This window comes from Bos indicus x Bos taurus, chromosome 1, assembly GCF_003369695.1.
Source record: "Bos indicus x Bos taurus breed Angus x Brahman F1 hybrid chromosome 1, Bos_hybrid_MaternalHap_v2.0, whole genome shotgun sequence".
NCBI lineage: Eukaryota > Metazoa > Chordata > Mammalia > Artiodactyla > Bovidae > Bos > Bos indicus x Bos taurus.
The window spans coordinates 127,256,151-127,281,690 of NC_040076.1; the positions used below are offsets into that span (position 1 = coordinate 127,256,151).

General features: G+C 48.8%; 1 protein-coding gene across 1 annotated transcript in view; it reads right to left on the bottom strand.

Moving 5' to 3' along the window:
• Nucleotides 1–1,466: 1,466 nt before the first annotated feature.
• SPSB4 (splA/ryanodine receptor domain and SOCS box containing 4) overlaps nt 1,467–25,540 on the bottom strand; it is an 86,741-nt gene continuing 62,667 nt past the window's right edge. The window contains exon 3 of the mRNA XM_027544805.1: nt 1,467–2,957. Coding sequence (XP_027400606.1) covers nt 2,830–2,957 — 128 coding nt within the window. The 3' untranslated portion in view covers nt 1,467–2,829. The remainder of the gene's footprint in view (nt 2,958–25,540) is intronic.

Here is a 25,540-nt window from a genome sequence, read left to right on the forward strand (position 1 = left end):
AGAGGCCTGAGGTTCCAGAGGATCCAGGAATTCCTCCCTGCCACCCGCCTGCCTCCCCTCCCCGGATTCTCCTTGCAGGTTCTATGGGCACCCTAACTGTAGATGGGACCCCTCTACCCGCCACCAGGCCTTTGCTGAGTTCATGTGTTTGGTCCCAGCGCTATGTAGGTAGGAGCAGGCCCAGGCCCTACCATTCCAAGGCTCATGGACCGAAAGCAAATGAGGTCACAGGGCAGAGAGGGGCTCCAGTTCACGTGCTTGGGCAGGGGTCCTAGGTGCCAGGAGAGGCATCGTCAGCCCGGGAGACAAGGAACTGACTCTCAGAGCAGGTGGACTTTGGTGGGTGGGTTTAGGAGGGCTTCGTGGAAGAGAGTGGCTCAGAGCTCTTTGGGGAGGGTGAGCCTGGAGAATGTGCAGTGAGGACTGGAGTGCACTGCTGAGGGAAAGCAATTACATGAGCAGGATACAGTGGAGCTGGAGAGCTGGTGTTGAAACTGGGACCTTATGAGTTGAGTAAAGGGTCCTTACCCTCCGGTAACCTGGTCCAGCCCATATATTGTGTGGAGAAGGGGGTGACTTATCCAAGGTCATGGCATATATAAATCTGGATTCAAACCCAGGCCTCTAACCCCAAAGCCTGAGGCAGCACCTGCCTTCTACACCCCAGACCTGCCTGAGGCTGAGTCCTGGCCTGGGGTCAGGGTGGTGGGGGATGCGGCCCCTGGGGGTGGTGCAGCACGTCTGGTTCTTTTGGTCTATCCTCACCAGGGCTGTCTTCCCTAAAGAAACAGCTGTGAAGTGCCTTTTCCAGGAAGCCCTCCCTTCAGGCTCTATCTGCCCCAATCCCTTCAAGAGCTCCCTCTTCCTTCATTAGGCTGTGCCATGAATGACTCCACTGGGGATGGATCTGCTTGAGCTCACAGTCCTCAGAGGCTGGCAGAGTGCATGTTGATGGCCCGTACTGCTGAATGGATACTGCACCTGTCCTGGCCTAGACCCCGGCCTGAACTGACTCCTGACTTCCTTCCAACTCTGAGCCTGGCTGACCCACACACTCACCCTTTGGCAATCTGCACTGCTCCTTGTTGATGGCATGTCCCGCCAAAGTTGCATCCAACCCCACTTTTGGGTCACTTTGAAACTGTTGGCCCTTCGGGTTTATCCTGCTCCACCCTGTGCCCCTTGAAGAGCCATCCCATGGATATCACAGTGCTGGCATCCATAATTTGGCCTGTTTTTCCACCACTGTAGTTAGCCTTATATGGCCCCCAGTCCCAGGCCCGTTCTCTTGGCTGGGGCAGGCCTTTGTAAAATGCCTAGAGTCTGGGCTCACATGGGGACAACCAGACAGAAGAGATGGGACGTGCCTGGAGAGGGAAGCACAGGCCTGCCTTCTCAGGGTTTGGCAGCTAGGCTGACAGAGGACGCTCTCCCAGCCCCTCCCCAAAAAGCAGTGAATAAACAGCTGAAGGACTGAACGACAGACTTTATTAGAAACGCTCTTCATTCATCAGTCAATTCACATTAAGGTGGCAGGAGGCAGTGCCGTCTGAGGCTCTGGTGTCCCACTGTTGCGACAATTTCCAGTTAAAAATCGGTCTGGGCAGGGAGTGTTGGGAACACAAGAGATGTCCTGTGGTAGTGGCGGCGGTGGCGGCAGCATGGGTCCCCAGGGAGGACAGGCCAGGCTGGTGGAGAAGGTGCCCCATGTCCACCCTTCCACTTACAAGGCTGCCCCGTGGCCCCAAGCTGATAAATACACATCACGTCACACACGCATGCGCGGGCACGCGTGCGCGCATACACACACACACACACACACACACACACACACGTGAAACAGAAGCAAACTCGCGTTGAGTCTCCTCAAGTGAAAAAATAATTCGCTCAAATAAAGCTTTGTGGCAGCCAGACTGCATCCTGAATGGACAGTTGCCTGGAGACCCTCAGCCCCCCGGGAAGGCTCCCCAGCCAAGGACATCACCCCCTCGGGTGTCACAAGGCCCCCAAGCCCCCCAATAGCACCTGTGGACTAAGTACTGCTCTCACCACACTCTTCTTTTAAAATGCATCACTACTTAAAATAACAACAATAATAAAGGAGACACTCATTCCCTGGGGTGAATTTGTCAGACTCAGCTTCCCTGAAGAGAGGTGCCTGGAGCATCCAGAGACTGGGGGTCAGGGTTAGGAAGGGGAATGCATGAGAGGGGAGGTAAACAACATTCAGAGAGGTAAGCTGGGACGAGTCTCAACACTGCTTTGTCCGCTCGCCAACTCCACAGCTGGGCATCCCTGGGTCACAAGTCTTTCAAAGGGGCAGAGAGTCTGAAAGTGTCCTGACAATCCTGCTGCTCTGGGAGGGGCAGGGGCCCAAAGGGCACGCATCAAGCTGCTTTCACCATTCATTATTTAGAGGCAAAGTTCTCCCCAGAGCGGGCCAATTTTCCCCTGGCCCTGTCTGCAGTGGGGCCACAACACAAAGTCTCCTGCCCAAATGTTTTATTCATTCTCTTGAATAAGGAAACAGGCTAGCGGATCAGTATCAGTGGCTGCTGTGTCCTGCTCAGTGGGGCAGGATCTCCAACCCGGCGCAGGCTCCAGGCTCTTCCTGGCTTCCAAAGAGGTGTCTGACTTCAGAGGGTGGCTTCCAAGGCAGCAAATCCTTTTGGCAACAGACATTGTGTTTCCAAACTGGGGAAGACGTCCTGGCCTTTCAAAGAACTGAATGTCCCGGTGAACCAGGGTGGGGAGGGAGACTCCTTCCTGATGCACTGTGTGACCGAGAAGGGACAGGCCCAGGCTGTGGGTGCCCCCGCTGTCCCCGGCTCACTGGTACTGCAGATAGTTCTTGAGAGACTGAGGCAGGGGCAGGGAGCTGATGTCCTGCAGGCGCTGGCGGCCCAGGGCCAGGCGGATGCATCTCCGGCACAGGTCCATCAGAGGCAGGGGCTCGGCTGCAAGGAGAGGGAGGAGGGTTAGAGTCTTGTGAGAGCCTGTCCTCACATCTCTCCCGTCCTCCCCATGCACAGTCCCGGATGCCTGCCCCGGGGCTGCCCTTCGGGGCCCTGAGCTCCTCTGAGAAGCTTTCTCTGGTCATATTAGGAGAAACTGAAGGCTTAGAGCAGTGCTTTTCAAACTGTGGGTGCAACAGACTAAAGACTCATGGAATCAATTCATTGGGTGGTGACCAGCGATAAAGAAAAGAAAGGGAAAGAAAAGAACAAAACAGAGAGGTATGCCCATAGTAAGGGGTGAGTACTGTTCCGTGAAAGCTCTCTTTCCGATGTAGGTGTTCATCGTGTCTCAATGCAAAAAATACTTCTCATTGCAGGTCATGATAAAAATAACAGCAGCTAACCTAGGGTGTATCCTCTTAGAAACAGGTGGGGCGGGGGCTATTTGGAATGTCTTTAAACCTTCAAACTTCTCCTCATAATCTCCTTTGCTAGTCAGTGGAAGAATGCATTTTCTTCTAATGTCTATTTCTGGAAAAAATTCATGAACTAAAAGTCATCCACCATGGAACCTCTGGACCTAGGACCAAGCTTTAACTAGGTTTATTGCAGACACACTTATGAAACTCTTATTCTCTTCCAGGCCCTCTGGTCGGACTCTGGGGATACTGAGAGTCCAGTACAGAGAGCTCTAAGCCAAGGCCAAAGACAGCCCTGAAAGAGGAGGAAGGCTTGACGTCTGGAGGTTTAAATACATGAATAACTGTAGTAGAGTGTAACATATGCAGTATGTTACATGCACAAGGACAGAAGCCAGGCCATTGTTTGAAAAGCTTTAAAGGGAGGATACCTGAAATGGGGTTTTGAAGGGTGAATAGGAGTTTTATGTGATGTGAGTTGAGACGTGTTCTAGGCAGAGAGAACAGGTAAAAGCATAGAGGTGTCAGATAGGACAGGCTGGGAGGTCTGGAGAGAGGGGCATGGTGCTACTCAGCTGGATCAGGAATGAAGAGGATGCTGCATTTGCTGTCTCATGTGGCTCGTGCAGCCCTAGTTTTCCCAAGCCCACAGGAACATGCTAGAGGCCTGCAGCTGCATCTTAGCACTTTCTTTTGGTCAATAGAACATGTGATGTTTAAAAAGCATTCTAGAACATGCTAAGATACAATAAAACTGTAAGTGGTAAGCACTAACACAAGAGCTGTGATAGGAATAATATCACAAGGAATGGAAAGAATGGGGGAGTGTTGAGAGTGCATTTTATAGGAATTTTCGTTTATTGGAGTTGCAGAGTTAATGGGAAGAACCCTTAAAATCAAAGCCAGACTGCTGCATTGGGAGCCACACACAGGAGCATACCTAGCCGTCTTTCATGTGGGGCGAGGCTGCCTGGTGGCATATCTGGGTGGAGTGTTGGTGGTTTTAAATGCTCTCAGCTCTGTATCCTCTTTCCATCCTCATACAAACTCTTTAAGCTGACCAGGGAGGCCCAGACATCCCTTCTTTCCCAGGCCTAGAAAGCAGATCACTCACCCAGAGTTTTGTGGTCACATAGTCAACATGCTTAGGCCAACACCTGACATCCATCTCAAGATGTCCTTATCTCTCCCCTAGCAACACCCCTGCACCCAGCTCTCTTCCCCCTTTCCCCACCTGGTTCCATCCAAGCTTTGCACGGTCCCCAAAATTAGGCCTCTGTGGACCCCTTTCCCTGCCTCTCCACCTGAATTGTCCCATCTTTGACCTCTTGACCTTCCTGTGATCTCCTTTTAGTTCCTATAGAACCAGTGCTTGCTGCCTGTGCCACTGGACATTAGGGAGAAAAAAACCTTAAGTCCTCATTTAATGAGAAATTGCTACTTACTTAGCAGGCAACAGGAAAGATGAAATACAGTTGTAGCTACTGTTTACTGAAGGTGTGTTACGTAGCCAGGTGCTGTGCTAAGCTCTTTATCTGTCCCAACTCACGTGCTCTTTAGACTTCCCTGGTGGCTCAGAGAATAAAGAATCTGCCTGCAATGCAGGAGACCTGGGTTCGATCTCTGGGTTGCAAAGATACCCTGGAGAAGGGAATGGCAATCCACTCCAGTATTTTTGCGTGGAGAATTCCATGGATGGAGGAGCCGACAGTCCATGGGGTCATAGTCAGACATGGCTGGACCCACTCACATAGGAACTGGGTAGGAGCTATTATCATCTCCATTTTAAGGAGGAAGAAATAGAAATACAGAGCAGGTAAGTTACTTGTCCAAAGACACACAGCTGGTAAATGGCAAAGCTGGGAGTTGGACTCAGGCAGCTAGAAACTGAAAATTGTCTTATCTCTTAGCCACATTTATTGAGCTTCTATTCTGTCCTTTTGCTATGTTAGGTTTATTTCATTTAGAGTTGACACCATCTACTTCAGAAAAAAGGAGACTAAGGCTCAGAGGGAAAGAGGCTTGTCTGGACAAGCACAGCACAAAAGCCTGTATGTGGAGCTTCACGCTGCTTCCTTTAAACACCATGCAGTGAGGAAAGATCACTTAAAGTATGAAGAAGGAGAGGGTCTCCTGCCTCCCAGGCTCACACAGTCCAAAGACTCTTACTCTGGCTCCAACCACTTTTCAGGTCACCGATGCCCATCTCTCCCACCATGAGGTCTGCACTCACCTAAAGGGCTGCCTTAGGGCCTTAGGAAGCATCACTATGAACAAAGCTAGTGGAGGTGATAGAATTCCAGTTGAGCTATTTCAAATCCTAAAAGATGATGCTGTGAAAGTGCTGCACTCAATATGCCAGCAAATTTGGAAAACTCAGCAGTGGCCACAGGACTGGAAAAGGTCAGTTTTCATTCCAATCCCAAAGAAAGGCAATGCAAAGAATGCTCAAACACTGCACAATTGCACTCATCTCACAAGCTAGTAAAGTAATGCTCAAAATTCTCCAAGCCAGGCTTCAATAGTACATGAACCGTGATCTTCCAGATGTTAAAGCTGGATTTAGAAAAGGCAGAGGAACCAGAGATCAAATTGCCAACATCTGCTGGATCATCGAAAAAGCAAGAGAGTTCCAGAAAAACATCTACTTCTGTTTTATCAGCTATGCCAAAGCCTTTGACTGTGTGGATCACAATAAACTGTGGAAAATTCTTCAAGAGATGGGAATACCAGACCACTTGAGTTGCCTCTTGAGAAAGCTGTATGCAGGTCAGGAAGCAACAGTTAGAACTGGACGTGGAACAACAGGTTGATTTGAAATAGGGAAATGAGTACATCAAGGCTGTATATTGTCACCCTGCTTATTTAACTTCTATGCAGAGTACATCATGAGAAATGCTGGGCTGGATGAAGCACAAGCTGGAATCAAGATTGCTGGGAGAAATATCAATAACCTCAGATGTGCAGATGATACCACCCTTATGGCAGAAAGTGAAGAAGAACTAAAGAGCCTCTTGATGAAAGTGAAAGAGGAGAGTGAAAAAGTTGGCTTAAAACTCAACACTCAGAAAACTAGGATCATGGCATCTGGTCCTATCACTTCATGGGAAATAGATGGGGAAACAGTGGAAACAGTGAGAAACTTAATTTTGGGGGGCTCCAAAAATCACTGTTGATGGTGCCTGCAGCCATGAAAATCTTTTATTTTCACGCTTGCTCCTTGGAAGAAAAGTTATGACCAACCTAGACAGCATATTAAAAAGCAGAGACATTACTTTGCCAACAATGGTCTGTCTAGTCAAAGCTATGGTTTTTCCAGTGGTCATGTATGGATGTCAGAGTTGGACTATCAAGAAAGCTGAGCACCAAAGAATTGATGCTTTTGAACTGTGGTGTTGGAGAAGACTCTTGAGAGTCCCTTGGACTGCAAGGAGATCCAAACAGTCCATCCTAAAGTAAATCAATCCTGAATATTCATTGGAAGGACTGATGCTGAAGCTGAAACTCCAATACTTTGGCCACCTGATGTGAAGAACTGACTCATTTGAAAAGACCCTGATGCTGGGAAAGACTGAAGACAGGAGGAGAAGGGGACAACAGAGGATGAGATAGTTGGATGGTATCACCGACTCAATGGAGATGAGTTTGAGTAGGCTCCGGGAGTTGGTGATGGACAGGGAGGCCTGGCATGCTGCAGTCCATGGGGTCACAGGGTCAACACAGCTGAGCGACTGAACTGAACTGAACTGAACTGAAAGGGGCTGCCCTGCCACCAAGACGCCTTTTCTGCTCTCACACCTGCCCATTTCAACGTGGACCCTGCCAGCCATATTCCCCTTCTCGTGTTCTTCAGGGCCATCAGACACCCCCCTCTTCTGGTATATGCCCTCTGGGGGATCTCCAGGAATTCGAAGTCCCTGATTTCAAGCTCCAACTCTGCCAACTCTATCTGTGCCTCTGTCTGGCACTGGGAGCACTTGTTTCTTCACTTGTAAAATGGAGCAACAATCCCCAGGTTCCCAGAGAAGATTAAAGGCAATGATAAAAGCACAGCGCCTCACCCTGGGCATGGTGCATAGCGGGAGCTAGGGAAACTGGTCCCCACTCTTGGTGTACTGGTGGAACAGGCCTGGGCACCACCTTGACTGGAAGTGTACTCTTCCTTCACCCAGACAAATGTGGCAAGGACTTTCTATTTCATTTTTTTCTTTTTACCTTAAAATTTTTTTTAGCGCTTCCCTGGTGGCTCAGTGGTAAAGAATCCACCTGCCAATGCAGGAGACATGCGTTCAATCCCTAATCCAGGAAGATCCCACATGCCATGAAGCAACTAAGCTCATGCACCACAACTACTGAGCCTGTGCTCCAGAGCCCAGGAGCTGAAACAACCCAGCCCGTGCGTTGCAACTACAAAGACCAGGCACTTAGAGCCCGTGTTCCACAAGAGAAGCCACCACCGTGAGAAGCTGGCACCTAGAGAGCAGCCCCTGCCAAACACGACTAGAGAAAAGCCCTCAGAGCAACAAGAATTCAGCGTAGCCATAAATAAATACATAACATTATTTTTAAAATTTAAAATAAAAACATTTATTCTAAAAACAATGAACTTACAGAAAGTTTGTGAGTATGGTACAAAGAACTTTTTTCCTGACCCATTTGAGAGTAAGTTGCCAACCTGATGCCCCATCATCCCTAATTACTTTCGTGTGCATTTCCTAACAAATAGGCAATGGGGTCATTCTCCTGTATGTACCACAGTGCAGCCATTAAACCAGATTATGCAGCACTACTGCCATGGATTAATGATACTCAGGCCCCATTCAAGGATCACCCACAGTTTCAAAATGTCCTTTCTAGCCGAAGAGCCCAGCTAAGAATCATTCGTTGCATTTAGTTGTCCTGTCCCTTTTATCTCCTTATTCATTGTTAAATTACAATTACAAGGAGATGGTGAATTTAAAAGACATCAGCCTGACACATCTGTCTTAGGGCCCCCAACCCCCAGCCTGGGCCTGTCACAGGGGGATGGTCCAGAAACTGTCTATTAAATGAATGAATTGACTTGCTACTTTGGGGTGTGTCTTCTGTAGCTGTTTCAAGCTATTGAAATAAATTGCTCTCAACTGGCAAGGTTTCTGGCTTAGCTCCCCATACTCCTGTAAACCCCCTGAGAACAGGGCAAGAGGCTTGTGATGAGAGTTAAATGAGTTAGAAAGTATAATGCACTTGGCACAGTAACCAGCACATAGTAGGTGTCAGACATTTGGCACCTCTGACTATCTCTTCCCCATCCAGGTCACCTTTTGTGAGGATGAGCTTGGGTAGGGCTGTTAATGAGATGGGGTCTGCTGGGAGGCCGGGCTTCCCCGGTGGCTTAAATGGTAAAGAATCTGCCTGCAATGTGGGAGACCAGGGCTCAATCCCTGGATTGGGAAGATCCCTTGGAGGAGAGCATGGCAACCCACTCTAGTATTCTTGCCTGAAGAATCCCCATGGGCAGGAGAGCCTGGCGGGCTACAGTCCATGGGGTCACAAAGAGCTGGACATGACTGAGCGACTAAGCACTGCTGGGAGGACAGCAATTCTTTCTTTGAGTGATGGGAGATGGGTTTGCATTTTGCAACAGGAAAATTTGGAGCTGTTAAGGTTTGACAATCACTGCCAGGATTTAAGAGCTTTTGTAAGAGCTTTTAAAGCTCCAGGCACATACTAGGTCTTTAATGTCCAGAATGCTAAGCCTGGTCAGCAAACTCAATTCTGTGTGTTCCCTGCCCGCTTAGGAGCTGAAGAGAGGGAAAGAGCTCTGTTTTTCCCCATTCCTCCATAGTCACTGAAATCAATCCAGAGCCCAAACTCCAAAAGAAGCGAGGCAAGCAAGAGGGGCTGGAGTTCAGAGTGTGCCTTTAGCCCTCAATGTGAAATGTAAACCATCTCTCCTAATTTCTGAGGGAACTTTAACTGATGACTTCACAGCAACCCCAAAGCATACAGAGAACATTCCTGCCATGGCTGTGGAGCTTCCAGAGCTCTGAGGATGTCCAGTGTGGCCTGGGCCATCCCCCAGCTCCTCTTTCTTGCTCCCTCTGGCTTTGGAGCCATTCTCAGAACTGCCAGATGTCAAGGCTTAGAAATGATCACCCAATGTTCATCGCAGCACTGTTTATAATAGCCAGGACGTGGAAGCAACCTAGATGCCCATCAGCAGATGAATGGATAAGAAAGCAGTGGTACATATACACAATGGAGTATTACTCAGCCATTAAAAAGAATACATTTGAACCAGTTTTAATGAGATGGATGAAACTGGAACCTATTATACAGAGTGAAGTAAGCCAGAAAGAAAAACACCGATACAGTATACTAACGCATATATATGGAATTTAGAAAGATGGTAACAATAACCCTGTGTACGAGACAGCAAAAGAGACACTGATGTATAGATCAGTCTTATGGACTCTGTGGGAGAGGGAGAGGGTGGGGAGATTTGGGAGAATGGCATTGAAACATGTATAATTTCATGTATGAAACGAGTCGCCAGTCCAGGTTCGATGCACGATACTGGATGCTTGGGGCTGGTGCACTGGGATGACCCAGAGGGAGGGTATGGGGAGGGAGGAGGGAGGAGGGTTCAGGATAGGGAACACAGGTATACCTGTGGAGGATTCATTTCGATATTTGGCAAAACTAATACAATATTGTAAAGTTTAAAAATAAAATAAAATTCAAAAATAAAAATAATTAAAAAAAAAAGAAATGATCACCCAGGTGGGAAGAGAAATGCAGCATCTTTCAGCGTGGGAGCTACTCTCAGAAATATTTTCTGACAAAAATGTATTTAAAAAGGAATCATTGTTTGCAAAACTGAATTTCCAAATAACCAATAAATACATGAAAAAGTGCTCAATTTCAAGAAGTATCAGGGAAGTTCAAATTAACACCATGATGTGACTCTGCTATATGCCGACAACAATGGCTGAAGTGAAAATAAGGTAGTGGTAAATGCTGGTGAGGATGTGCAGGAACTGGAGCGTGCATATGGCTTCAGGAGGGTGTGTAAACTGGCACAACCATTCTGGAAAACTGGGAGTGTCTACTGAGACTGCACCTATGGCCCACAGCCTCCCCTGGTATATACAGGCTCACCAAAATGCATGTGCTCGGATGCTTCAAGAATTCTACTCTCCACCCGTGGGGGAGTGCACGTACAAGCTGTGTCTTCCTATGGTGCGGTGTGTGCGGTGTTTAGTCGCTAAGCTGTTCATTCTCAGGGGTGATTAGTGGGCTCTTCTCATGCTGTGTGTGCTTAGTTGGTCAGTCATGTTCAATTCTTTGCGACTCCAGGCTCCTGTGTCCATGGGATTCTCCAGGCAAGGATACTGGAGTGGGTTGCCATTTCCTCCTCCAGGGGATCTTCCCAACCCAGGGATCGAACCCAGGTCTTCTGCACTGCGAGTGGATTCTTTACCAGCTGAGCTACCTGGGAAGGCCCCAGTCTCTTCTTATAGTAGAATACTAATCAGCCATGAGAATGAAGGAACCACATGTGTGCATGCTAAATCGCTTTCAGTTGTGTCTGACTCTTTGTGACCCTTTGAACTGTAGCCTGCCAGGCTCCTGTGTCCATGGGATTCTGCAGGCAAGAATACTGGAGTGGGTTGCCATTTCCTCCTCCAGGGGGTCTTCCCAATCCAGTGATCAAACCCAGGTCTCTTGTGTCTCCTGCACTGGCCGGTGGTTCTTTACCACTAGCACCACCTGAGAAGCCCAAAGGAACCACAATTACATTTAAAAAAATGGATGAACCACTCTTAATAATTCGAAGTGAAAGTACATTATGGTGAAACCTTATCTGCATAGAGCTCAATAGCAGGATGATGAAATTGGGCAGTGGTGACATTGGGCATGAAATCGGGCATGCTGGGGAGCAGTGACTAGGGAGGACTGGATATTGTTCTGCTCCTTGATTTTGAGTTCTGGCAATACTAGTGTGTTTAGTTTGTAAAAACCATCAGGCTTAATCACCTGAAACTAGTATACTTTCATCCTATATGTTATACTTCAAGTTTATATTAAAAAAATTAATCACTGGCTGAGTTAGGAATGCCTTGTCTCCCTGGTGGGAGGCTGTGGCCACAACACAAGCGAGGCACCTTCCCACCTTCCCACCTTTTGCCCTCACCAGACAAAATCGGTGGAAGGGGCTGGCTTGGAATCCCAGCTCCTGCTCTCACCACCAGTGGTCCAGAGAGCTGGCTCATCCTCCCACAGTCACATTTTTCTCATCTGTGAAACGGGGGTAGCAACACCTCCATCTATGCCTTGTGACGATGGTATGACACAACATGCCTCTTGTTGCAAAGGCGTTCTCTCTACAGTATGTCTTATGTCATCAGCCCAAGAGGAACCTTTAAAAATAGTAAATAATTTACTTATTATGGTCATAAAAATGCCCCAGTACGTCATCCTAATTGACAATGCTCTACTCTTTATGAAGACTTACTGGAGCCAGGGCTGGATGTCTGGTTCCGTGCTAAAAATATCACAAGGCAATCATTTCCAAAGTTCTCCAGTGAGCTGAATTTTCGATAATTCTCCACCACTTACCTGCTGCGTGACCTACAAAACTTCCCAGGAGCTCTGTTTTCTTGTCAATAAAATGGGTGCATTAGCTCCTCTGGTTTTGATGGTCTATGTGAAGGAAACAGTGGAGATCGAGGCACTTGGTGCCTTAAGCTCCTTATTTGGGCCCCTAGAAGCCTCCTCTGCTGATGGTGGGGAGATGCCAAGATACCAATTATCACCCTACCCCCATTCCTGCAATCATATTTTGAAAAAAAAAAAAGATGAACATTTTAAAGGTCAAGATATGAAATTCTTTTGAAACAGTTTAGACGATGGTCAGTAGATGGGGGAAGCTTTCAGTGAGAGCTCTGAAATCTGAACTTGAATAGACACTTTGTTTTCAGGGAAAGAAAGAGAAGACACACATGTGGGCAAGCACACCCACACTCTGCGTGTCAGGCACTGTGCTAATCACTTTCCACAGACTACGGTTTTGGTGTCTAAGGACTCACAGCATTGCCTGCATGCCCCTAGGTCTCCCTTCATGCTGTTCCTTCAGCTAGAACACCCTTCCCTGTACTGCCTGCCAGACATCTGTAGGTCTTCTTTCAGGACTCAAATTAAGTGTCACCTCCTCCCTAATGAGGTGGTTCCCCCACCCTCGAGGACTGCATCTGTCAGGTGTCAACCCACTTAGCTAACTATACAAATGGAGGGATGTGTCATTACCAGCTCACTTCTAAAATACAGCACCCCTCTACCAACTAGCGTTCTCACGGCCAACAGAGACCTCAGCTTACATCTAGAAAGCTCATAGAATCTGGAGTTTTCTCTTAGCAAGCTTCACTGTTTTTCCAATTAAAAAAAGGTTGTGACTACAGCCTGGACAAAAGCAGCATCTTCAGATGAACAGATGCTTGTTCAATGCCAACAAGCATCATGGGCACAGACACGTCTATGAGGTGGAAGTGCCCGAGGGGCTGGCCCACCCACCAGCTCCCTGACCCAGGACTCGGCAGCAAATGATTCTCACCTAAAGACTCCACGGTACTCCCAAGCAGAGGGGAACTACACTGCCGTGGAGTGAATAGCAGCTGCATTTTCAGATGTGTTCCGTGGCTCTAAAAGAAGAGTCTCTGCCCACCCAGCCTGAAAGTTACTTCAGGAGATACTCCAGCAAAATGAAAAAGGAATTCAAGAAACACGATGGCACAAGCTTCCAGGAAATGGGGAGAGTAAATGGAACACAGAAGCAAAGGAAGGTAGAGTAGGTGATATGAAGACCCATTAGATTGTGATGCTTGGAAGAGCCTCCATCCAGCAGCTGTCATGTCTCTAAAGTGCTGCCCCGCATAGTGCTCCATGCCTCCTGACCTCCGACCCCAGGCCCCAGCTCCCCCAGCCTCAGACCTTCCACTGTGCCCTCTGGAAGTGCTGCTGCACACAGATATGGCACCCCACCCTAACTGAACCCAGCATCCTTTCCCAGGACACCCCTGACCCCTCAGCCTTCCCCGGGGGCTGTTGGTGACTCAGGGCAGGAGGTGGGCAGGACCCCTTGCTTCGTCAGCCACACACCAAGCTCTACAGCCTCCATCTGCTGTAAGAAGTCCCAGCTCCTCTGTGACTCACACCAGTTGGCTCCATCCTCTCCTGATCCTCAAAGCTGTCATCTGCTGGCCTCTAGCCCCTCATCTGTCGGGGCTCTGGCCTGGCCTCCCTGGTCCCCTCTCCACTGATACCTGCCACCCCCTGAAGATGGATTCCTCTCAATCACTCAACCTCCTGGTTCTGGACTGCCTCATCCTCAGGGCCACGCTCCTCCAGCCCACGTCCTGGGCCACACCACAGACCTCAGCATCGCCCTCAACGCCCCTTCCAGGAACCCAGTGACTGCCGATCAGCCACTGCCTCTCCCCTCCCCTCCGTGGCCATTACTTTGCTCTTTGTGGCTCAGCCCATCAGCACTGCTTTTCCTCGCCTCCCTCCTCACCCAGCTGAGCAATTCATTATTCCCAGGGACGAAGAGTATGGGGGCAGGCGGGATGGGGTGGCCGGGGAATGGAAGTGCAGGGCTGGGAGCTGGACAACAAGCTGGGCACAAGAAGACTCTGGCATTCAGGTCATGTGTGTCCTGTTCCACCTCACAGCTGACTGGGAAGTGACCGAGCAGCTGGCAGCCCTGGGCTCTGGCTGGCCTCGGCCACCATCTGGCAGAGCGGCCTTCCCGTCCTCCTCAGGGCCTCAGCTTCTACCAGTGCGGCAAGTGGATTGGCAAGAAGGCTGGGGGTCCTTTCCACCAGCTGACGCTTGGCGGAACATAAGTCACATTTCATCTTGGCAGTGAAAGGACTCTGACTGAACCCAATCAAATTAGGCTTCAGTGCACAAGAAAAAGTGAATGGCAAGGCCAAGGAGACCTGTGAGATACATGTTGGGGAGGTTTGGAAACCCAGGGTCGTGGCTCCCAAGCTGTTGGCACAGGCCAGGTAGGCTTCCTGGGGGAGGTGTTGCTGAGGCTGGCTGGTGCGTGTGTAGTCACCTTCAACTCTTTAGAGCCAATGGATGCAGCCCACCAGGTTCCTCTGTCCATGGGGATTCTCCAGGCAAGAATGCTAGAGTGGGTTGTCATGCCTTCCTCCAGGGGATCTTCCTAATCCAGGGATCGAATCCAAGTCTCCTGCATTGCAGGTGGATTCTTTACCATCTGAGCCACCAGGGAAGCCCAAGAATACTGGAATGGGTAGCCTATCCCTCCTCCAAAGGATCTTCCCAACCCAAGAATAGAATGGGGGTCTCCTGCATTACAGATAGATTCTTTACCAGCTAAGCTACCAGGGAAGCCCGAGGCTAGCTGGTTACCACCTGCTATTATTTGGAAGACAAGGCTGGCAGCTCAGAGGCTGTACCAGGTGAGGCTCATTTTAGCCACAGAACTGTCAAAAGAACAAGGGATCTGCTGACCTGAATCCTCTGTCTATGGATTTTTCCTCCACTGATACTCTCTGCCCTGCTGGCCAAGATCTCAGTAGGGCTGGAGGTGCTGTTCTGCTTACTCTGCAGCCATGCCTGGCCTCGCCAAAGCCAGGAGGTGTTAGCTGCTGCACTCCCTCAGCTGTGAGGATGAATGAATAGCTCCAGGAGGGTGCTGGGGAGTTCCCTCCTGGGGGCTTCATGGCCTTGGCCCCTGTTTAGGAGTCTCAACCTCCAAGCAGAGGCAGCCTGGAGAAGCCTCTATGTGCTGGGGTTGGGAGACAGTGGGGAGAAGGAAGATGCTCCCATCTCCTGCCCAGCTTCTGAGAGCCTGGCTCGGGTGTGGGAAGCTGTACTGGAGAGGATTCCAAGTTCAGCCTCCACCCTAGTACAAGGCCAAGGCCAGTCTGCTTCAGCAGCAAACTTGAACCATGGAAGATAACTTCACTGGTCCATCCTGCAGATGGAGAAGCCAAGGCACAAAAAACATCACTGTTTTAATGAAAGCCTTCTCAAGAAGGGTTTGGAGGGATACTCGAGTTCTAATGTCATGTTTGTGGACTCTGAGGATAAAGTCTTGTCCAACTGATGCTCATCACTCATGCATGTATTCATCAGACTTCTACGTATAGACGTGCTTTGCAGGTCCTGAGTACACAGCCAGACACACAGAGATTCACAGGATGACAGACAGGACAGGGAGACTGAAATAAGCCCAGTGGGGTCTATGCATAAGAGAAGGAATTGCAGTGGGAGCTGTGGGAGCCAGTAAGAGGGGCCGGCTAAGCCAGCCTCGGAGTGTCCAGGACGGCTTCCTGGAGGAGGCAGCAGTTAAGAGAAGTTTAGCTCTCTTAGCTGAATAAGAGTTAGCTCCAGTGATGGGTAAGAAGGATGTTTGTTGCCTCTGAAGGCATGCCTCTAAGATGTGTTCAAAGAATCTCTCTTGTGTAACATGGGGAAAGTTCACAGTTTTCCAGCAGATACTTTGAGGCAACAACAATCAATTGTTGGAGAAAATCTAGTCTGTTAAATTAAAATAAGTCAGTGTCCATTTCTCACTGGAAATGGCTGTACCCTAGGGGTCTTAGTCAAGTGCCTATCTGGGTGACTGGGAGCATTTGGGGATGGACCCACCCCACGTGACATCTGGGCATCACCTGATGTCGTGGTGACGTCGTCTTCGCCCCTGAGGACTGTGAGATCCCACAGGCAGGGACTGGCTCTTGCCTTGTGCCCAGCCCCATGGCTCTGCTTTGGACATCGTGGGGGTTGGGCCCACGAGAATAGGGGGGCTGGTGTCTGGGGCAAGGGAGGCAGCTGCAGCGAGCCTTCATCTCTACTAAGTAAACTATGGCCCAGCTCTTCTGGTGCAAGGAATGAATTTAAAAGTTTTCCTACCACCCAGCTCAAGAAGCCTCCAGCAAGTTTCCTGCAGGCAGACAGAATTAGCAACACTCTGCATGGCTCCTTGGTCTGGAGCTGGAGGGATGCTCCTGACTCAGCTAAAAAATTTCCCATAAAATCTGACTGTTTTCAGTTTGGAGCCTGCCCCAGGGAGCCGCACGATGGCTGGACACCCTGCCCCTGGGCTAGGACAGCCCCTGGTCATGTGGGGAGAGGAGCCCTGGGGGAGCGGGAGGAGGCCTGGCTGGCACGCACCCTACACCACGGGTCATCCCAACACCCTTAAGTTTTCTCTGCTGCTGCAGCCATGGGAACAACCCGGCTGCCCCTACTGAAAGAAGCACATCCAACATGCGAAGACCAAAGCAGGGAGCAGGGTGCTCATCCCATCCAGGGCAAGGTTGGGGCCCTCAGGGATGGGACCCCCATTCCTCCTGAAGTGTCTCTTTTGAAAGAAGAAGAATGAGTGTGCGGAGAGCAGGAGTTGCCAGCCTGAGAGCAGGTTTACTTAAAATTATGGTAATGAACGGGCTTCCCCTTAGATGGTAAAGAATCTGCCTGCAATGCAGGAGGCCCTGGTTCAATCCCTGGGACAGGAAGATCCCCTGGAGAAGGAAATGGCTACCCACTCCAGGCAAGTATTCTTGCCTGGAGAATTCCACGGATAGAGGAGCCAGGTGGGCTACAGTCCATGGGGTCTCAGAGCGGTACACAACTGAGTGACTGACACTTTCACTACTCACGTGCTAATGAACACAGTGTGGTAGGGGAACAGAAGGGGGCAAACTAGGAAGTCTGAGAGCTAAATTAAACAAGGCATTATCTGGACACATACTATATGTGCCTAAAAAAATCTACAAGGAATGGCAAATACAAAATTCAGGAGTGGTGGCTTTGAGGCAGGGTGTGGGGGTTGGCAAGGCTGGACCAGGGAGGCACAGAGGTGCCTGGTTGTCAATGTTCTAGTCCTAAGGTGGCTGATGGATTCATGGTGGCATTAAATTAGAGAGAAAGAAATATAGGAATCACCAAAGCAGAATGAAAGAGGGCTATGCACAGGATCAATGATGATAGTGTATTGCAACCAAAGGTTATGGTTAATAATAAACAAACAACCAACGCTGTGTATCAGAAGTTCGTGTGTGCATGCTAAATTGCTTCAGTTGTGTCCAACTCTTTGCAACCCTATTGACTATAACCTGCCAGGCTCTTCCATCTATGGGATCCTCCAGGCAAGAATAATGGACTGGGTTCCATGCCTTCCTCCAGGAGATCTTTTCAACCCGGGGATCAAACCCCCCATTTCTTTGTCTCCTGCATTGGCAGGTGGGTCCTTTACCACTAGCACCACCCAAGAAGCCCATCAGAAGTTGTTAAAAACAAAAAAAAAGGGAAAAGGGCAAAAGCTAATGAGGGAAATCACGAGCTGACCTCAGTCTGGCTCAAATGAGAGCTTGGCTGGAAGATGAATTACAGTTAAATTCTAGTTGATGGGTAATTACACTCTCGCCTGCTGAGAATGTAGTATAGCTCAGGAGAAGACATCACTTCACTAGAAAGGAGAAGTGCAGGTCTGGGGTGAGAAGATGTGGAGTTAATCCTGGTCTCATGTGGCAGATGCTTCCTTTGTAGAAGGGTGATAACCCCTGCCTCACAGGGGAGCAGGGAGAGGATGAGAGGGTGGCAGAGGCACCCAGCAGAGGACCTGGCATATATTTGTTTTCAGAGCAGTTAGTCCTTTAGGAAAACGTGGAGGAAAAAAAAAAAAAAGAGGCAGCTGGTGTGGTGAGCTTAGGCCCTGACACCCCGTGTGGGATGCTTGCGTGTCGACAGCCACAGATAATTCCGACCAGAGGTCTGAGCAGGCCAGAGCAGCCAGTGCATTAGGAGCAGGGGTCTGGACCCAGCCCCAGGGGACCCTGATCCAGCCCTGTCCATCTGCCTCTTCTACTTTGGGGGACGTTCCTTCCAGGCTTTTCATCAGAAGCGTGAATATTGGTAGGTTTTCAAAGCCCATCTTGGTGTTCTTACTGGGCCCTTTGGTTGGACTTTTGGAAATAATCATAGTTATGAACAGTCAGAGCAAGAACCTACCTAGTACTTCCTATGTCATGAGATGTCCCAAGGACTTTATATCTTACTATACGTACTCCTCACTATGACCCAGTGAGGCAGCTGCTATCATGAGAGCCCATTTATAGACTGAGGAAACCAAGCCCCAGATAACTGGCTGAAAGCCGCAGTTAAGTGGTGAAAATGGGACTGGAATTCAGGCAGTGTGGTTCGGGGCACGTTCTGTAGTCAAACTCTCCTGGGAGGTGGCGTGGCAGTCTGCACTGGAAATGCAGCCCTACTGACTCCATTGCTCGGTGGCAGTGCTCCCCCGCCCCGAGCCCCTGACCCTGGCCCAGCTCCAGGCGGTGGTGCTAGCTTGCTGTCTGTGCACTAGAGGCCCCTGAATGGACCAATGATGGGCCCCTGGCCCAACAAAGTCCAGCCCTGGCTGGCAGGTAAGCTGTGAGGTGGCCCAGGTGAGGGGCTCTGCCTATGGGGTCAGTTACTAATGGGTTGCCCAATCCACCTGGTTCTGTCCGGGATTTGGCCTGCAGACCTTGGAGAGGAGAAGGAAACAGGTGCAGACCACACGAGGGGGCCTCCCCATTCCAGGTCCAACCACAGAACCACCCACCCCTTCCCACGCAGCTCTGGGACTAAGCTCCTCCCAACGACTCAGGCCAGCTGGCACAGTTGACTCCTGTTTTCTAGCAAATCGCCAAGGTCAGGCCAACTTCCTTCCACTTGGGAAACAGCATCACTTCAGCCTCTTGCTAAACAGCATCAGGCCCAGGGGCTTAATATGAAGGCCATCTAATGGATTTATTGTGTTTATTTGACCTTTCCCAGTGTGAGCTCAGAACAGGCCCAGAGAAGGATCGGGGAAGCTTGTTTTTCTTAAGCTAAGAGAAACTGATGAGTACACTGGCTTCTTGGATGGGGTCTGCCGAGGTTTCTCACCCTGGCTCCCTGCTCCCTTAGTCAAAAGATCCAGTTAGACTCAAGAGGAATCCCGTGTTTATGGAATAGCTCTGGAAGAAGAAGATTGTGTCTACTAAGAAGTGGTAAATGATGAGATCTGCAAATGAATATTTTCAGTATGTGAAGAGCTCTGATAAGGGATAATAGCTAGTAAATTTAGAAACGACCACTCTATTTCTACTTCTAGTTTCAAGGCAAATGACTTCTTGTTTTTAAACAACTTCTTAAAAAGCTAATGACCACCAGTGCATGAATGAAAACCACTTCTAGTATCACAAGTACATCTGTGTTTTAAACCAGAGGCTGCAAACTCCAATGCCTCACAGCCAGGCAGGTACCCTAAGGGACCAGTGTGGAGCAGATGGGAGCGGCGGCAGGGGGAGGGTGGTGGCACCCACAGACACCAGAGACACACACTAGAGGCCACTGCTCAGCTCAGACCTCAGCTCCCAGCAGGAATGTGGGCCCCCCTTACCAGATTCCCTGCCCTTTCCAAAAAAGCCAAGAATTCAAAATGTTTATGTGACATGTCTGAGTTACTGTAATTTAGGATGGCCACACAAAATATTTCTAGGCCCAGACACAGCCCTAGACTGGCAATGTCACCTCTACTGCGGAGCGAAGCTTACCTACCACAGTGATGGGAAGTTGGGACCTGCCACTTGGGGGCAGCTCATCCCCCATGAGCTGCCAGAAGGTCTGACCCAACCACAGAGGCACATCCCCCATGAGCTGCCAGAACGTCTGATCCAACCACAGAGGCACAAACTCCAGTGGACCCAGAAATTGGCTCACTGTCCATCCATGGCCATAATATCCACAATTATATGTAAAAACAAACAAGCAAACCCGAGCTTCACAAAAACCCGTTTTCTCTCTGCGATCTCAGCGTGGATTTTGAGAGTCCAGACTGGGCAGATCTCACCAGATACACCCACTCCCTCTTCCCCTCCAGTTCTCCACGTGGGTACCAGGCTGGTGTGTGCCAGCATGAGGACGACAGGAGTCGGGGGTACTGCAAAGACCCCCACTGGAGGATGGTACTGGTACCACCACCACTACAGCAGATATGGAGTTCACACCGCAGGTGCTGTGTGAGTACTGCCCCTGGGTAGTCTGCTTAGTCCTCAGCACCTCTGCACATGCCCTGTGTGCCCACATTAGAGCCAAGGAGGCTCAAATGCAGAGAGGGCTCATGCCTTCTGGGAATAGGCAGAGCCGTGGGCTCCAGAGTCTGTGTTCCTCACAAGACACCCCTCAGTGCCCAGAACACTTCTGCATTGGGTATAAACCGCCTATAATACCCATTTTCCTGTAAAATCAGACAACTTCACATTTCTTATTTTACTCCAGACAAGGAGTTGCAGATAGTAGAGGGTTATGAACAAAAACATATTTGTAGAGAAAAATGATGGACAAAATCAACTTTTTTGATTGTGAGCTGAGAAAAATGCAGAAAAATCCCTTAGTTCAAAGTGTGGCAAAACCAGATCCCTTTGACCTTGAATAATAATAACAACCTAATAATATTGTGTTATTAATACAGTATTAATAAAGTTATTAATAATCTTGCAAGTTGCTAGGGGATAGATCTCAAAAGTACAAATAAGAAATGGTAATTATATGAGGTGATGGCAAAAACTTCATGGCAATTAGAAGGGGAAAAAGTAGAAGCAGTGACAGATTTTCTTGGGCTCCAAAATCACTGAGGATGGTGATTACAGCCATGAAATTAAAAGATACTTGCTCCCTGGAAGGAAAGCTATGATAAACCTAGACAGAGAGTTGGACCATAAAGAAGACTGAGCACCAAAGAATTGATGTTTTTGAACTGTGGTGCTGGAGAAGACTCTTGAGAGGCCCAGTCCATCCTAACGGAGATCAGCCCTGGGTGTTCTTTGGAAGGAATGATGCTAAAGCTGAAACTCCAGTACTTTGGCCACCTCATGCGATGAGTTGACTCATTGGAAAGACTCTGATGCTGGGAGGGATTGGGGGCAGGAGGAGAAGGGGACAACAGAGGATGAGATGGCTGGATGGTATCACTGACTCGATGGACATGAGTTTGAGTGAACTCCAGGAGTTGGTGATGGACAGGGAGGCCTGGCGTGCTTTGATTCATGGGGTCACAAAGAGTTGGATATGACTGAGCGACTGAACTGAACTGACTGAAAGGTGGGGAACTAAAAGATTTCTTCCCCGATTAAAATAACAATAATAATAACCTAAGGCAAGTAGCAGCTGCCCTCTGGTGAGCCCTGCCTCTGGGCTGAGCCTAGCCTGGTCCGGCTTAGATACATCATCTCACCGGGCCGACACAGTGAGTATAGACATGGTACCACGTCCTGGGTTATTTCTCAGTGAGGAAAACAAGCACGGAGGCTGAGCTGCCAACACAAAACCATAGAGGGTGGGGAAGGCAGACTGATGTGCATTGTTTTTGTTGATGATCCTCAGGAATCCTGCATTTCTTGAGGAACTGCTGTGTGCCAAACCAGGTGCTGGAGAGTTGGAAATGAGTCAGACGCCCTCAATCTGAGAAGTGCACAGCTTCCTGGGGGTCTTGGGAAGTGAAAGGTGCTTCCCCCATACCATGCTCACAGTGATTAAGTTCACCCCTGGGATATTTCCTGCATGCATACAGCTAGCCTGTTGATTGAAGCCTGGGGACAACTTCCTTGCACTGAATTTTATTTTTTTAATTAAGGAGAAGTTTGCGTAACATTCGAGTATGAATTGGCAACCCACTCCAATATTCTTGCCTGGAAAATCCCATGGACAGAGGAGCCAGGAGGAATCCAGTCCATGGGATTGCAAAGAGTCAGACAAGACTGAAAGACTAACACTTTTCCATAATATAAAAGGAACCACTTTAAAGTGACTCAGTGGCATTTAGCACATTCACAATGTTATGCCACCACCACCTCTGTCTCGTTCCAAACCCTTCTCATTACCCTCAAAGGAAACCCTGTATCCGTTAGGCATTTCCTCCACAGTCCTCCTTCTCCCAGTTCCTGGGTATCACTAATCTGTGTTCTTTTTCTATGAACTGATCTATTCTGTTAAACGGGATCATACAATACGTGACTTTTGTATGTGGCTTTCTTCAGTCAGCATAATGTATTTGAGGTTCATCTATGTTCCAGTCCATCCTAAAGGAGATCAGTCCTGGGTGTTCTTTGGAAGGAACGATGCTGAAGCTGAAACTCCAATACTTTGGCCACCTCATGCAAAGAGTTGACTCATTGGAAAAGACCCTGATGCTGGGAGGGATTGGGGGCAGGAGGAGAAGGGGACGACAGAGGATGAGATGGCTGGATGGCATCACTGACTCAATGGACGTGAATCTGAGTGAACTCCGGGAGTTGGTGATGGACAGGGAGGCCTGGCGTGCTGCAATTCATGGGGTCGCAAAGAGTCGGACACGACTGAGCAACTGAACTGAACTGAACTATGCTGCAGCATGTATCAGAATTTCGCTCCTTTTAATGGCTAAATATTGATAATATTCCATTGTATGATATACCCATATTCACTCATCCACTGACGGACATTTTGGGGTGTATTTTCATCTTTTGGCTATTGTGATCAGTGCTTCTATGAATATCAGTGTATAAGTATCTGTTTAAGAATCTTTGCATTTCTTTCAGGTATACACCTAGAGCTTCCCAGGTGGCGCTAGTGGTAAAGAACCCGCCTGCTAATGCAGCAGACATAAGAGATGCAAGTTCAATACCTGGGTCGGGAAGATCCCCTGGAGGAGGGCATGGCAACTCACTACAGTATTCTTGCCTGGAGAATCTCCATGGATAGAGGAGACTGGCGGGCTACAGTCCATGGGGTCACAAAGAGTTGGACACGACTGAAGCAACTTAGCATGCACACACACATACACACATACATCTAGAAGTGGAACTGCTGGGTCACGTTGATTCCATGTTAATTTCTTTAGGAGCCGCTAGACTGTTTTCTACAGCAGTCACATTGCTGTACATTCCCATCAGCAATTTCTCCATATCCTCACCACTTCTTATTTTCAAAAACTTGCAATAAGTTGGATAAGACTCTTGAAGTCTTATCCAGGACTGACTCTGCCACAAACTCATTGTGATGTTAATAACATATATAATAATAATAACAACAGCATTTCTAGTGTGTGTACTGTAACAGGCACTATTTTAAGAACTTTCATAAATTAACTTATTTAATTCCCACAATCATCAACGTCTTCTTTTATAGATGAGGCAAGTGTATCACAGGGGGATTATAACAGGCCAAGGTCACACAACTAGAGAGCTGAGATTCCAACCCAGGCAGTTTTAACCCGAGTCTAAGGGGCACCCACGATGACAGTTTTCAGCCTCTGTGAAGGGGAAGGGCAGGTCTCTTTGCCAAAGCACGAGAATCCTTTTGCCAAATGAAATTTTACATAGAACCCCAGTCTATTTAGCAGATAGGAAGGAAGCTGCTTGGAGGGTGAGGTCCCAGTTTCCAACCTTAAGGTGGGGCCTTGGGAACTTTGGAGAAATAGGGTTTTGGAACCCTCTTGCAAAGTCCACGATTCTGAGTGAGATACTAAGAAGTGAGTGATAAGACAAAACCTCAGACTCTCGTCCCATGGCTGGCAAAAGCACACCCTTTGCTTTTAATTTAATGAGTGAGAACAATACCTTAGATTTACGAAGTATGTTGTGTTTTCCGGGGACCTGCACAAGCATCCTATTTGCTGTTAGCATGAATCCTTCCACAAGCACACTCAAGGATCTGTGAGGTCCTAAAAAACCTCTACTGACTTGGACATAATGCTTAGGAACAGGGTGATGGAGTGATTTCAATCATGTGCTAACAGGAACACCCACTGTACTCCTGCTTTGGTTTCAGCTCTTTCCTGCCTCATCAGTGCAACCTAGTGACCCAGCACAACCCCGGTGACTGTGCACTTAAATGTGTGCTGGGCCTGTGCTCCGAATTTCTAACACATGCTCACACATTCTCCCTTCATGCTCAAAACAACCCCTTGAGGGAGGTGTGACAGATCTGTGGTCCCTTATCCAAAACCCTGGGACTGGTGGTTTGGGAATTCAGAGAGTTTCAGAGTTTAGTAATTAGGTGCACATGCCATTTGTTGCCTAAAATCCCAGGGGACTGGGGCAGTGCTTGCAATCACACACGTTGATATTTCTACAGCAAAACCTATGAATATTCACACTGAGTGAAATAGAAACTACTAAAAATAGCCTCACATCAGTGCTGGTTGATCTGGCCGTCAAAGGAGTTTGCCCTAAACTTAGAAATGAAGTTTTGTTTTTTCAGAACATCACCCTGTGCTAGCATCTTCATCTGACAGAGAAATGAGGCTCTAAGTGGAGGAGTGGCTTGCTGAGCAAGGGTGATGCAGCTGGTGAGTACTGGAGATAGGATTCAAGCCAGAGGTCTGACTTGAGAGCCCCCATCTAAACATGGAGAAACAGCACAGACTTCTGGGAGAAACAGCTGAGTGCTCAACTCCCTGCTCTGCCACTTATGAGCTGTGGACTCTGGTAAATCGCTTCACCCTGACCCCTCGACTTCTCCAGAGGTTGTTAGAGGACTGTTCTCAAATTTTCTAGCTCTCATCCTCTGCGTACAGGGTCATCATGCCCTTCCCCACTTACTGAAGTTAGATGCAACCATGAGTCTTACTTTGGCTAATGTGGAAGTGCGTTGGAAGTGTGGAACCACTGGTTGGTGACCATTAGGGGCTGTTCCTTCTGCCCTGGACCTGAAGTGAGGACACAGACTTTGCAGAATAGAGCTTCCAGGGGATCAGGGATGAGCATGAACAAGGGCAAAGACAAATAAATCTCGGTTGTTTGACATGAGCGACTTGGGGCTTGTCTATTACAGCAGCAAGACCTGGCCCATCCTGACTGGTACAGGCTCCTTCTCTGTAAACAACCAGTGTGAAGACTGAATCAGGTGGCACAAGTAAAGCTCCTAGTGGTGCCTGGCAGTGACATCAGTTGACCTTTTCCCATGCTGGGCATGAATTCCCCTGGGGTAAAGAATGGTGACGGGGAGGGAGGGAGTGGGTGGAGGCAGTAATAGCTACCTTGCTCCTTTTAAATAACTGAAATGACTGTTAACCCATGAGGTATGCATGGAGAAGATTTTCTGGATGTTTCTGATGTTTTGCAGAAAAGGCAATGG